This window comes from Panthera pardus, unplaced genomic scaffold, assembly GCF_024362965.1.
Source record: "Panthera pardus isolate Hobbes unplaced genomic scaffold, ASM2436296v1 HiC_scaffold_22, whole genome shotgun sequence".
Taxonomy (NCBI): Eukaryota; Metazoa; Chordata; class Mammalia; order Carnivora; family Felidae; genus Panthera; species Panthera pardus.
Window position 1 is genome coordinate 32,323,726 of NW_026526788.1, and position 14,854 is coordinate 32,338,579.

Below are 14,854 nucleotides of genomic sequence, written 5' to 3' on the forward strand. Positions count from 1 at the left end.
TTTAGGTCAGCATGATTTCTCCAATTACAAGTTTATCACTGCCTTATAGATAAACAAATAGCATCTTTGTTCCTATCTCTTAGATTAGAAATAGAAACTGTCTGAGGGGACATTACCCTGTGAATTTGGCCTCGGTCATCTTCATGAGTACATGCTCCTTTCAGAGCTATCTGTCCATCTTCATAAAAACCCATCACAACTACATATGCTCCTTTTCTAATCTGAAAACCACAGGAGAATGATTCTTTTACTTGTCAGTTCAAAGTCCTTCTGCAGGTAAAATTCTTATTTTAGTTATGAATAACCCAATACTGGTCTATTACAGCTGCAACAACTCTCAAAAGAGCCGTACAAAAGAAAAATGTGGCTTCTACCTCCAGAAGACATTAAAGACTTTTTTCTTTCTTATTAAGGCACCCAGAACGCATAATATTACACCAGGCCAAAAGGACCAATTCCCTTCATGGAGGAGAAGAGCAGGTGGCTGTTACTTATTAAATTCTCAGAGCAACGTGCGATGGCTTGCTTTCTCCTTTTGTTTCTCTTTGAATAGTAGATGAAGCTGATTTTTTTCTAAGGCTGCTTCTCACCACCCGCATTCCTGATCCTTGACCTAAGCAGCTGTTAATATGCTACACACATATGCTTGGGCTCCTGAACCACCAATGCAGTTAATCTTTCGGTTTTCTCCACGTCAGTTCCTATCTTGTTAGTGAAATTGAAGTTTTTTTTCTTTCTAAATGTAATCATTTTATCTGATACAAAAACTACATATACAATTCTTTGGTTTTTTGGAATCTTTTTTGTCCCCAAAGGTGTCGGGGCCCATGGGTTCTTATGTTCTAATTGAGAAAGGCATGTTCATTCATGGAAATTCCAAAAGGTGGGCTACCATAGCTACTTCTGCGTTTAGGGGTGGGTAATTGTTGGAGGCCACATATTACCTTTATTCTCAAAGAAAAGTGAATTCCTTTGATTGAATATAGGTGAAAGATTATATTTTCTGCAGCTAATGATTAGAAAGTAAAATATTAGTGTATCAAAAGACACTTTGTTCTAACTATCTGTGTTCAAAGGAACTTTTCCATACCTGTAACCCGCCCCCACCATTTTATATTATAATTGCCTATTAACAGTCTGTACCCCTCAAAGACAGGAAGCTCCTGGAAGACAGGGATTGTATCATAATGACTGTTTTATCTGCAGGGCACATGGTCTGGCAGATGGTATATAGCCAATAAGTATTTCTGCTGGTGTTGGTGTTACATTCAATTCAACGTCTAATTCTTAATTAGCCACAGTTTTAGACTAACTGGCATACACCATTGCCCCAACATTTATGAAACAACTTCTAATCAGACATTATTACAGTTCAAACAGATACGCCAAACTGCAAAAACCTAATGATATCTACCTAAACACTGAGCTTCTTTATGGGAGGCAGCAGAGACAATGCTAACTTGTGATTTGAATCTTTTTGCTCTCATTTCAGACTCAGCTACTAACGATCGGTAATCTTTGGCCAGCCACTTTAATTATGTTGGATCTTGTGCCCTTAGAAATTAAAGTGGGAAACTGGATTAAGTAGTCTGTAAGTCCCTAGCTGAGCCCAGCTTTGAGACTGTGATGAGGCACCAACCAGTTAGGGTACTACTAACATAGCAAGCCCCTGTTAACACTAGAGGGAGCTGCACCCATGCCATCACTGGGGTGGATAGGAAGATTTCAAGGCAAAGCATCTTTAAATTGGAAGATGGACTTTTCAGAATGAGAAGAATTAAGTATTAGGTGAGACACCCATACTGTTCATACAGCCACTGCACAGGCTTTCTGCCATGACCTCCCTCTTGCTGATGTCAAAGTGCCTCACACTTGACTTTGATCAGCATACCGTCTGAGCTCTAATTCGGATTCCAAAAGAACCAAGACAGCTTGAGTCATTCCTACAGATTTCTTTCCCCATTCAGTCTACTTTTCTTTCTTAATCAAACTAACAACAATGACAAAAAAAGCAAAATAACTAATGCTATTATTGGAAAAGGCCCAGAAAATGAGATAGAGGAAGAAAAAGATTCATATCACACTGAAGATGTGGCCTGGGAAAATCAGTAAATGGCTGCAGAATTCATTAGTAGCTTGCCACTCAAACCAAAGCTACCATAGCTACTTTGAAAACAAGAAAAGTACTCAGAAAGAGGAAAGATATCAAGGAAAGAAGGAATCGACACAGCTCTATAAACTGTAGAAGCCTGAATGCCTGCCTATGAGTGGATGCGGTCATTGCCCTGTTGGGTTCTGTGGTATGAAGTCTGCAGGTGCTGAAGTGAGGTCATGAATTAGAGGTAACTGGATCACATTAGGCATCTGGCAAGAAAAGTGCCAAGTGACCAGATATGGCAATGGAGGATGAGGTGGGGAAGGAAAAAGAAACAGCATTTTTATTTTTTATTATTATTATTTTTTAATGTTTATTTATTTTTGAGACAGAGAGAGACAGAGCATGAGCTGGGGAGGGGCAGAGAGAGAGGGAGACACAGAATCCGAAACAGGCTCCAGCCTCTGAGCTGTCAGCACAGAGCCCGATGCGGGGCTCGAACTCACGAACTGTGAGATCATGACCTGAGCCAAAGTCGGATGCCCAACCGACTGAGCCACCCAGGCGCCCCAAAAGAGCATTTTTAAAGCTAAAGTTTATTCTGAAGTTATATACAGACTCTCTTCCCAACTCTAAAAACCATCCAATGGCTTTGAAAATGTATGACCTAAACCCCTTACAGAACAAGTGAAATGAAGAATTAAAAACCTCTCCATTGTATCAATTTGTTTGTGTTTGCCCAGAGGCACAATGACATGTTAACCTGATAGAGAGGGTATAAATCATGGATATTACAGAATGTGGTCTGTAGGAGAAAGATAAATGCAATCCTGAAGAACCCTTTTTATGGGAATTTCATAGATTACTTTAACACTCAGGAAAGCAAAACCTCAACAGTCAGAGACAGACTGCCTACTTTTCAGACAGAGGCTATTCCTGAGTAAAAACAAATTACAAAACAACTTTAGAGAGCAGTGAGTGAAAAGTCTATTAGAACAAAACAATTCTTTTTCACTTAAAAAATGCAAACTCAGACCTCCAGAGGTAAAATACAAAGTAAAACTCACCACATTAAAATCAACTTATTGCTATGGGTCCAAGTAGTTTAGATACTTGTTTCTTAAATCATCAATTTCAAGTACTCTAATAAGAGACATCACAGCCTCGACAGATTCAAAAAGATTTCCCTTTTCCTTTAGGACATTAGTTGTTTTTTTTTGTTTGTTTGTTTGTTTTTTTAGCCAGCCTTTCAATCAATGATCCTTATGGGAAGCATGAGAAAAATGTACTTTACTGTTAAAAGGAGAACAACTTGTTTTCCTCTCTTATTTTAGGATACATGCCAAAGAATTTCCAATTCACCTGCTATGTACTGACCTTTAAAATGTTTCGGCCATCAAATGATTCTCTTTCCTTGAAGATGTATTTGCCATCCGCTGTGTAGAGATTGTACCTGCCTTCAGCTGTAAATATTTCAAAGACAATATTAGAAGAGAAGCTTGGGTTATATACGTTTGTTTTCTTTTGGGTTTCTACAGGTATAGCTAGCAAAATGTATTACCTGGAAAGTGGTACAGTGGGAGGGAAAAGCAGCAGGCTGAGTCAAGAGGCCCGGTGTCCAGTCTCAGCTCTGTTATCAACTCCATACACATTTATTCATTCAACACTGTCCAAGCACTCGAGGTAGGTTATGTATGTCATTAGCCATAGTCTTTTTTTTTTTTAATTGACCTATAGTTGACATCAGTGTTGTATTCGTTTCAGGTGTACAACACAGTGACTCAACAATTCTATACATTACCCAGCGTTCACCGTGGTAAGTCTAGTCACCATGTGTCATACGCCATCTGTCATACAACATTATTACAATATTATTGACTATATTCCTTCCCCATGTTGTACTTTTCATCTCTGTAAATTATTATTTTTTTAATATTTATTTATTTTTGAGAGAGAGAGAGAGAGACAGCGCAAGAAGGAGAGGGGCAGAGAGAGAGGGAGACACAGACAAGTATCCAAAACAGGCTCTAGGCTCTGAGCTGTCAGCACAGAGCCCGATGTGGGGCTCAAACCCACAAACCGTGAGATCATGACCTGAGCCGAAGTTGGACACTTAACAGACTGAGCCACCCAGGTGCCCCTATTTTATAACCAGAAACTTGTACCTCTTAATCCTCTTCACCTATTTTGCCCACCCCACCTCTCATCAAACCCTCTGGCAACCACTGGTTTGTTCTCTATAGTTATTAGTCGGCTTCTGTTTTTTGTTTGTTTTTTAGATTCCACATATAAGTAAAATCATTGTGGCATTTGTCTTTGTCTGATTTATTTCACTTTGCATAATACCCTCTAGGTCCATGTATGGTGTCATAAATGGCAAGAATTCATTCTTTTTTATGGCTGAGTCATATTCTGTTGTATATGTATATACAAGTAGACACACACACACACCCACATTTTCTTTATCCATTCTAAAAAAAAGATAAGAAATAACAAGTGTTGGCAAGGACATGAGGAAAAGGGAACCCTCATGCACTGTTGGTGGGAATGTAAACTTGGAGCAAAAGGATGGAGGTTCCTTAAAAAATTAAAAATAGAAGTACCAAACAATCCAGTAATTCCACTTTTGGGTATTTACCCAAAGAAAACGAAAACACTAATTCAAAGATATATACACCCCTATGTTTACTGCAACGTTATTTACAATAGCCAAGATATGGAAGCAGTTAAAATGTCCATCGATAGATGAATGGAGAAAAAGGTGTGGGGTGTGTGTGTGTTTGTGTGCTTGTGTGTATAAAATGAACCATATTCTTAAGCAAATTATGTCTCTTCTATGGACCTCAGTTCATTTACACAGTTACAGGTTAAGATTAGGTATCTCCAAAGGTTCCTTGAAGTCTAAAAGCCCAAGATTTTGTGTAAGCTGCATGCCTTTTAAAATATGTAAAAAAAAAAAAACCAAAAAACAAAAAACAAAAAACATACAAAAACTCACACATTAAGTAGTCAAAAGTGCTGGCAACGCTGATTTGGGTTGCAACCAACATGATGTGGGTTGATTTAAGGAACCCCCCCCCCTTGCAAATGAGAAAGCCCCCTTCAGTTCAAAGGTATCTTTACAGACATTCTACACAGAAATGCAGCAAATCTATGACCTTAGCCTCATCAAAGCTATGCTCTAACTCCTTGTGTTAATTTAGCATGCTTATTCCGAAGGACATCCTTGAAATATAGCAGGAAAGAGGATTTCAAAGGGAAGGGATGACAGGTAAGAAAAAGTGAAACACCTGATTCCTATCCCCTTTTCAAGTAAAAATTCATCATACAGAAGAATCCAAGGTATAGAAAATTCAAAGCATCCTTAAGAATTATTTAACCCTCGGAATATTTTCTAAGATATTTACCCTTTCCTGCCTACCAACAGACACTCAAAAGTATTTGTATTGCCACTTTTGAATATGCTCTTTTATTGTATACAGCTATGGAAACTACCAAGTCAGAACTGGTAAAATATGTCCAGAGCGCTAACTCCACGTGCATAATATAAGTTAGCTAACCCACTGGAATTACACACTGGTAACTTCTAACGACAAAGTATTCACTTAATCAAAGATCGATGACAGGTTCAAAATCTGTAAGTAGCACTAGCCATCAGGGAAATGCAAATCAAAACTAAAATGAGATACCACCTCACATCAAAAATGACAGCAATAATCAAAAAGATAGATAGTAACAAGTGTCAGCAAAGAAGGAGAGAAACTGGAACCTTCACACACTGCTGGTAGGAATGTAAAATGGTGCAGACACTTCGGAAAACAGTCTGGCAGCTCCTCAAAAAGTTAAACACTGGTTTACCATATGACCCGAAATTTCACTCTTAAGTATATACCCAAAAGAAGCGAAAATATATGCCCACACAAAAACTTGTATGAAAATGTTCACAGTGGCATTAATCCTAATAGTCAAAAAGAAGAAACAATATAAATGTCCGTCAACTGAGAAATGGATAAGATGTGGTACATCCATATAGTGGATGATTATTTGGCAATAAAAAGGGAATGAGGCATGATACATGTTATCACATGGATGAATCCTGTATGCATTATGCTAAGTGAAAAGAAGCCAGTCACAGAGGATCATATATTGCATGATTCTATTTATACAAAATATCCAGAGAAAAGGCAAATTTATAGGACAGAAAGTGACTGATGGTGTGTAGGACTGCAAGGTGAAGGAGTCACACCGCCAATGGGGTTTCATTTTGGAGTGATGAAAAGTGTTCTAAAATTGATCGTGGTAATGGCTGCGTAACTCTGACTATACTAAAAATCACTGGATTATATGCTTTCAATGAGTGAATCATACAGTATGTGAATTTATCTCAATGAAAGTGTTATATTCAAACTATCTCTAAGTAAGAAAGGATAACTATACCGTGAACACAGAACATTTTCTTACATGAAGCTCTGGTGCTAACTGAATATAAATCTGGATCCACACAATTTAGAAGATACAGGTTCCTGCATAATTCAACTCTTACATGTCAAAAGGTTCGTTAATAATGGAGCATGGTAAGAGCTCCAAAGAAAGATTTAAGGACTAGGACATTTGCAGAACGGACTACTGATGGTATTAAATGTCTCATAAAATACCGTCTGTACCTGCACAGTCCAAATCAGTAGCCACCAGCCATATGTGATTAATTTAATTAATTAAAAGTAATTAAAATGAAAAGTTGACTTTCTCGGTCTCACTAGCCACCTCCAAGTGCTCAATAACTACATGTGGATGGTGGCTACCATACTGGACATTATTTCTATCATCATAGGAAGTACTATTGGATGGTGCTGGATACAATGTATCTTCTGAACCAACGAATCTATTGTACACTCTAGAGCTCTAAAATTCTGTCTTTACATAGTGATGTTAAGATGTACATCACATCAGACGATCTAACTGTGTTTCCAAACTTAAAACTGACCATCCAGAAGAAAATAAATATCAAAAACTCCTTCAAATGTTTGCTCTGGACAAGGTACATACATTTATAAATATGAAGTATTCCAGAATTTTTTTCCTGAAATTCTACATATTCTTCTGCAATACTATTATCCAAATGAAAGAAACGCATTCCATCAGAACAAGAGCAAGCATAGAGCTTTGGATTCTATGAACTACCCAAATAAGAGTCTATAGGCTTTGACTGAGTCATTTGAGCCATTTTTGATCTCAGTGTTCCCAAAGGTAAAATAGTGATTTATTTAGAAAAACCTTAAATAAAATAGGATCTAACATCACAAAACGCTAGAACTGAAAATTAGCCAGCTACATATCTCTTAGTCCTACAATGGCTCTAACCAAATGGGCTTAATATTAAATGACTTCCACTTGGGATCTTTGGTATATATCTGAGATAAAGAAAAGATGCACAGATGACCTTGAACAATGGGGATAAGGGACAACAACCCCCATGCTGTTGAAAATTCATGTGTAACTCTTGACTCCCCTAAAACTAAATTACTATTGTTGACTAAAAGCCTTACTGATAATATAACCAATTAATACATATTTTGTATATTATATGTATTATATACTGTATTCTTATAATAAAGAAAAAAGAAAATATTAAGAAAATCATAAGGAACAGGAAATACATTTATAGTATATACTGCATTTATAGAAAGAATTCCATGTGTAAGTGAGACCCACACAGTTTAAACCATGTTGTTCAAGGATCAACTGTATTTTGACAAAAAATGGGACACACAAACTGTCCTAAAGTATAAATCTACAAATAGTTTATGGGGTCAAGTCCTGATGGAGATCTCCTCTTCCAACCTAGACTTTCTAAAACCAAGGTCAGGGTCCTAAGCAAAGGAAATAAAACCCATTTCAAATACTTGAATTTGTGGCTCCTGATCAGATAGATGCTGAATGTGCTAGAAAAGCTTTCACTTGCTGGGGAGAGGCAATGGGAAGAAAAGAAGAATCCTTTTTAAATGTAGATTACTGTCCCAAATCAAGGGTTAAAAAACAAGGCATTTGTATATAAAGGCTCAGAATCCATGTGGAAAAATTATTACTGTAATTCAAGGTTCCTCAACTGTGGTGATACTGACATTTCTAGATACTTCTTTATTGAGGTAGGTTGTCCTGTACACTGTAGGGAGTTAAGCAGCATCCCTGGCCTCTACTCACTAGATGCCAGTAGCAAAGCACCCTCAACTCCTTAAATGTGACAACCAAAAACGTCTCCAGACAATCCCAAATGTCCTCAAGGGGGGCAAAATTGCCCCTATTTGAGAACCACTGGTCTAACCTTTACTTTTACTAGCTAATCTTTCTTCCTTCTTTCTTCTTTTCAAAAAAAGTCACCAAATATTGCATGGGACACACTTATACTTTTATTTATTTTTATTTTTTTAAAGTCCCCTCATTTATTTGAAGGGGCAGAGGGACAGAGAGAGAGAGAATCCCAAGCAGGGTCTGCACAGTCAGCACGGAGCCCAACGCGGGGCTCAATCCCACGAAGATCATGACCCAAGCCAAACTCGAGAGTTGGACACTTAACCAACTGAGACACCCAGGCACCTCTGGGACACACTTATATTAAAATAATTATTCACTGTTTACCTAATTTCACCTGGGCATCCTGTACTTCTATTTGCTAAATCTGGCAATGCTATGGGCAACAGAAATCAAAGATCTAGAATGTCATGGTCCCATGCTAGATATGTCTCTGCCCACTTCCACTGTGCTCATCAAAACAACTCAAAGGTTTGTGCTCGCTTTGGCAGCACATACACTAAACCTGGAACGACACAGAGAAGATGAGCACGGCCCCTGCGCAAGGGTGATGCGCAGATTCGTGAAGCTTCCATATTAAAACAACAAAACCAAAAAACAAAAAAAACAACTCAAAGGTTCAAAAAAAAGATATACCAGAGGCTCTTTGATAGCCCATTTTGTTTGAACCCCAGGGATATCAAAAGGCCTTACTGATCACAAACTATGCTACAGTTCTATGTGGGACTTACCATTGGGGTCCTTCCTGAATAGAGTGTTCATGACTGTAGCATGGAGTTTCACACTATTCCACTCTTTCACTATTAGTCCAGATGCCTGAAAACGTTCCAGCACTCGATCGACTAATTCTTGCAGCCTGGAGCAATTGAAGACAGAAGTATAAAAATCTTAGTAAAGTCCTAAATCCCTGATTACTGATTGAACATTTACAGAGTATCTGCTCTGGGCCAATCACTGTACAGGACCGTGCGTAAGAGGACGGAGAGAAAAGGCACGTGGTGCTCACAGCCTTATGGAGCAGATGGAGATGGAAACCAAAAACTGCAATATATCATGGTGAGTGTTAAGGGAGGGATCAACCGTACATGGAGAGGGCCAGGTTTTCACAGGAGGTTTAAACATGACCTTGAAGCTTAGCATCTTGGGACAGGGCTCAAGAAGCCAGGCTCAACAGAGACATGCCTAAAAGGAAGCGCCTTATTGCTTCATCCCGTCACAGAACCTAAAGCTACCACGTGGGCAATATGTTTCTGCCAGGATCAAAGAAGGTCTGGCACAACTCTTAAGACATTTGCTCACTGGGAAAGAGCACGCACTGTGAAGATCCCCATAGCCTTGGACACCATCTCAGTGTTTCACTGAGGCTGAAGCATAGTACCCATGAAGACAACTATAGGAAAATCCATGGGCTGCGTGACCATTCCTCATGTGGACTCCAGGTAGCTCTAAGCAGTAAGGGTTCTGCAGTGGTTGTGTTCTATCTCGGCAACGGCCATTCACTCTAGCACCTCCACCAGAAACAATGCTTGCACAGAAGTTTTCATTCTATGCAGGTGTTTTGCTCAACAGCTTGAAGAACTTCCTTTAACACTTCTTGTAAGGCTATTCTAGTGGTGATGAACTCTTCGGCTTTTGTCTGTCTGGAAAACTCTTTTCTCTCTCCTTCAGTTCTGAAGAACAGCTTTGCTGGTTGTGCCAACAAGAGGGGTCAGCATCCCAGCAAGTGTGTGGTGAGCAGGCCTCGGGAAGCAGCCATCTTCTGTGACCACCCACTCATCTGATGGGAAAATGCAGCCTGTGGTTTCTACATCCTGTGCCAAAATGTCCACTCTGAGACTGAGGCAGCTGTCACTGGACATGTGCCGAGTCCATATCAAATGACAGAGCAGTGCACCTGGTGGCAAGTGCAGGGAGCAGCCTGCACCTTCAACCCTTCCTCAGCCACCCCTGAGATTAGTGCTGATCCTGACATCCCTGGCCCAAAATAATCTCCCATTCGTCACTAGCGTACTAATGAACAATAGACTTCACATTTTTTGTATTTCACATTTTTAGATGTGCCGGTAAGAGTCTTTTGGGTCAAACATCACCTCTTTTCCTGGATACAAGTAGCCCTGAGAACCTTAGAGAGTTTGGGAATCTTCCATTGCTTCTTGGGCCATGGCCCAAGTGTAATGGCCCACAGTGTAAGCACTGTGGCCAGTGAGCAGAGCTAGACAGGTTCGCTTTATGTGAGATATGGGCCAAACCCACCTGTGTGGCCCATTTTGTGGCCCATCTTGCCTCAGGCAGAATACTCTGGCTACAGCAACTCAGTTGCTTGAGGTCTGTCTCCAAGTGGACGGCAGCCTCTAGTACCCCTACCCTCCAGTGACCTTTCACTCGTTTAGACGTGGGCAAAACAACTCTTTTTGCTTGCACTGCATACACTGCAGCAAGAGGAAGCTACGTCCCCCAGAAACTGACTCGGGAACACAATTATCTTCCCTTTCATGGTTTGCAGGTTCCAAAGTTCCGAATGAATCTTCTTAAAATTCTAAGTTCTTTATCTTGTGTTTTTTTTTTAATGAAATACTATCCATGAACCAAAAAATATTTGTAAATGAGTAAACCATAATTAACATTATTATTTATAATAATAATAATAAATTATAATCATAAATACTCATGTCCCATCCACCAAACTTCAGAACTAGAACACAGGGCTGGCACTAGGGTGAAGCAAGTGAGGAAATTACTTTGGGCACAAAATTTAAGAGGGTGCCAAAAAATGCAGTAACCTAAATAAATCATACAGTTTATTTTTTTATTAATTTATTATTTTAAAGTTTATTTATTTTGAGAGAGAGAGAGTGAGCACACGTGTGCAAGAGTGGGGGAGGTGCAGAGAGAGAAGGAGAAAGAGAGAATCCCAAACAGGCTCCATGCTGTCAGCGCAGAGCCCAATGTGGGACTCGAACTCAAGAACCACGAGGTGATGACCTGAACAGAAATCAAGAGTTGGACACTTAACTCACCAAGCCACCCAGGTGCACCCATGTGGTTTTTTTTTTTAAAGATTTTATTTTATTTTGGAGAGAGAGTGTGAACATGTGAGTGGGGGAGGGGCAGAGAGAGAGAGGGAGAGAGAGAATCCCAAGCAGCCTCCACGCCCCAGCGCAAAGCCCAACATGAGGCTTAATCTCATGACTGTGAGACCATGACCTGAACTGAAATCAAGAGTTGGATGCTTAACCTACTGAGTAACACAGGTGCCCCAATAAATCATGTTTTAATGCAATATTTTTAAAAATCAAAATTAATGCAAAAAAAAAAAAACTCATGATGAACGGAGTCTCAAAATTTTGAATGAAGTTGGGCCAGTACTGCCGAGTCTTCCCTTTGCGTCAGGATCCAGTGTGGCCGGCATGGGGTAGAACGTTACACAACACACCGGTCACTCAGGATGCTCCAGGCTCTGGAGACCCTAGGGACCTGCTGCCCCATGACCTCAGCACTCCTCAACATGCACATTTTCTTACCAGGCTTCCTCCACTGAGCGGCTTGACAACTGCCACCTCTGTGCCTTCTGTTCCCTGGGCTACAGTTTCCACCTATGCAGATCCTTCCAGGCCCAACTCAAATCCCACTCTTCCATGAAGCCTTTCTAACCACCCTAACACCCCCACTCCCCCGTATCTGTGAGCAGTGACTCTGCCCTTCTCTGAAATGCTGCTTCACTTACGTGTGCTTTCCTTAGCATTCTCAGTGACAGTCCCTTGCTATTTCAAGTCTGTCTGTCCTGTTCCTCTACTAGATTATATGCTCAAGAGCATGTTGTATTTGTTTTGTATCTTCCAGTGCACCATTATACTTGACTTTCAGTAACTACTGGCTGTGATTGGTTAACTGATGCATGTGACTGATTAAAAAGTGAGAAGTGAATGTAAAAAATAAAATAAATGAGGTCTTGAAGTATCGCTGAAGATTTGCAGATAAAACCAGTGAAGGAAGGACACTTCAAGCAGAAGAAACAGCGTGTGCAAAGATGCCAAGGCATGCACGATCACATCTTATTTGGAAAACTGATTACTGAATATAGCTATAGCAGAGAATGAGGGAAAAAGAACAGTGGAGATGAGCTTGATATAAGTAGTGGCTGGACCATCAGAAGCCACGGAGATTTTAAAAAAGAGAACGATGCGGTCAGATGTCCATTTCTGAAAGCTGACTCTAGCAGAGTAGAAAACACTTTAGAAGGAGAAGAGACCAGAGGTACAGAAGTCAACTAGAGTGGTAGTATCAAGCACTATTCTAAGCACTTGAGATCTGTTAACACGTTTAATCCTCGCAATGAATTATTATCCCCATTTTACCAATGAGGAAACTGAGGCACAGACAAGTTATAAAACTTGACCAAAAAAGGGGCGCCTGGGTGGCGCAGTCGGTTAAGCGTCGGACTTCAGCCAGGTCACAATCTCGCGGTCCGTGAGTTTGAGCCCCGCGTCAGGCTCTGGGCTGATGGCTCAGAGCCTGGAGCCTGTTTCCGATTCTGTGTCTCCCTCTCTCTCTGCCCCTCCCCCGTTCATGCTCTGTCTCTCTCTGTCCCAAAAATAAATAAAAAACGTTGAAAAAATTTAAAAAAAAAAAAAAAAAAAAAACTTGACCAAAATCATATTAACTAATTGGTGGCAGACCCCCAAATCAGAATCCATGCTGTGTGGCTTCCGAGTACGTGCCTTAAGGACTGCGCTATAAAGGGGGAAAGGATGAAAACAACTTTGTCCCCACATTCCTAAAGGAAAAATAAAAATCTATTCACACTGCACAGAACTCTAATTTTACAGTTAGCTGATTCAATTAATTGTGCATGTGGATCTCCAAGCAAAGACCTACATTATTTCGGGTCTAAAGTTTCTGATGAACTAACACCATGACGGAACAATAAGGTTTTGAAATACTTCTGAATGCTACAACATAACTTAAGTCTGAATATAACCAAGGACTTCAAAATCTACCTCAATTACAAATCACAGCAGAATGATGCCCTTCTTTTCTCTCCCCTCTATTAAAGAAAAAGAAGTGAATAGGGAGTTCAACTAGACAGAAACAGGGAGCAAGAAATATTAGAGGAAGGAAATTAAACAGACTAAATGAAAGAAACCAATTTCCAGCTCTGTCTTTCTGGAAAATTAAGATTTCTGTCCAATTCAAGACTTATTAGGACTTTGAAGGAACTAAAGTCCTTTAAAAAGTTCTAGTCTAACCTCTCATTTTTTTTATTTTTTAATATATGAAATTTACTGTCAAATTGGTTTCCATACAACACCCAGTGCTCATCCCAAAAGGTGCCCTCCTCAATACCCATCACCCACCCTGCCCTCCCTCCCACCCTGCCCTCCCTCCCACCCCCCATCAACCCTCAGTTTGTTCTCAGTTTTTAACAGTCTCTAATGCTTTGGCTCTCTCCCACTCTAACCTTTTTTTTTTTTTTTTTTTTCCCTTCCCCTCCCCCATGGGTTTCTGTTATGTTTCTCAGGATCCACATAAGAGTGAAACCATATGGTATCTGTCTTTCTCTGTATGGCTTATTTCACTTAGCATCACACTCTCCAGTTCCATCCATGTTGCTACAAAAGGCCATATTTCATTCTTTCTCATTGCCACGTAGTATTCCATTGTGTATATAAACCACAATTTCTTTATCCATTCATCAGTTGATGGACATTTAGGCTCTTTCCATAATTTGGCTATTGTTGAGAGTGCTGCTATAAACATTGGGGTACAAGTGCCCCTATGCATCAGTACTCCTGTATCCCTTGGGTAAATTCCTAGCAGTGCTACTGCTGGGTCATAGGGTAAGTCTGTTTTTAATTTTTTGAGGAACCTCCACACTGCTTTCCAGAGCGGCTGCACCAATTTGCATTCCCACCAACAGTGCAAGAGGGTTCCTGTTTCTCCACATCCTCTCCAGCATCTATAGTCTCCTGATTTCTTCATTTTGGCCACTCTGACTGGCGTGAGGTGGTATCTGAGTGTTCTAACCTCTCATTTTATGCAAGAGGAGTAAAGCACAGACAGACAGACTGAGCTGCTCCCAGTCAGGACAGAGACCAGAATCCAAGTCGGTTCTGCTGTTATCAATTCACTGTGCATTCCACAAAGGCTGGCTCTTTATCTTATCCCCTGTTTCACCCTGGCACCTAAATTAATGCCTAATTGACACATAATCAGTTCTCAGTCAAGAGCTGTTGCACGCACACACAATTCACAGATGACAAATATTCTGGAGTTCTATTAAAAGAATTTAAGGGTACTTGGGTACAGTCACTAAATTTCAGGTTGATGTCATACATACCGTGTTGGACAGTATGTCCATATATTTCTAAAAGTATAGCCTCCTGATTCTTTCTTCATTGATCCTTTCCTGGTTGACTATGAATGAGTCACAAAGCTGCTCTATGCCTTTCT

The 14,854-nt window shown here is 40.1% G+C and overlaps 1 protein-coding gene and 1 non-coding gene across 8 annotated transcripts in view; one reads left to right on the forward strand and one right to left on the reverse strand.

Moving 5' to 3' along the window:
* ASCC1 (activating signal cointegrator 1 complex subunit 1) overlaps positions 1 to 14,854 on the reverse strand; it is a 138,500-nt gene that overhangs the window by 22,999 nt on the left and 100,647 nt on the right. For 6 of the 7 annotated variants that reach the window (XM_019444479.2, XM_053888566.1, XM_053888565.1 and 3 more), the window contains 2 exons: positions 9,136 to 9,260; positions 3,473 to 3,558 (listed from right to left, as the gene is read on the reverse strand). In XM_019444479.2, the coding sequence (XP_019300024.1) occupies positions 3,473 to 3,558; positions 9,136 to 9,260 (211 nt within the window). The remainder of the gene's footprint in view (positions 1 to 3,472; positions 3,559 to 9,135; positions 9,261 to 14,854) is intronic. The other variant, XM_019444476.2, reaches the window with a different exon arrangement.
* On the forward strand, positions 8,880 to 8,986 carry LOC128772564 (U6 spliceosomal RNA). Its single transcript, XR_008416743.1, has one exon. It is a non-coding gene; the product is annotated as a U6 spliceosomal RNA (small nuclear RNA).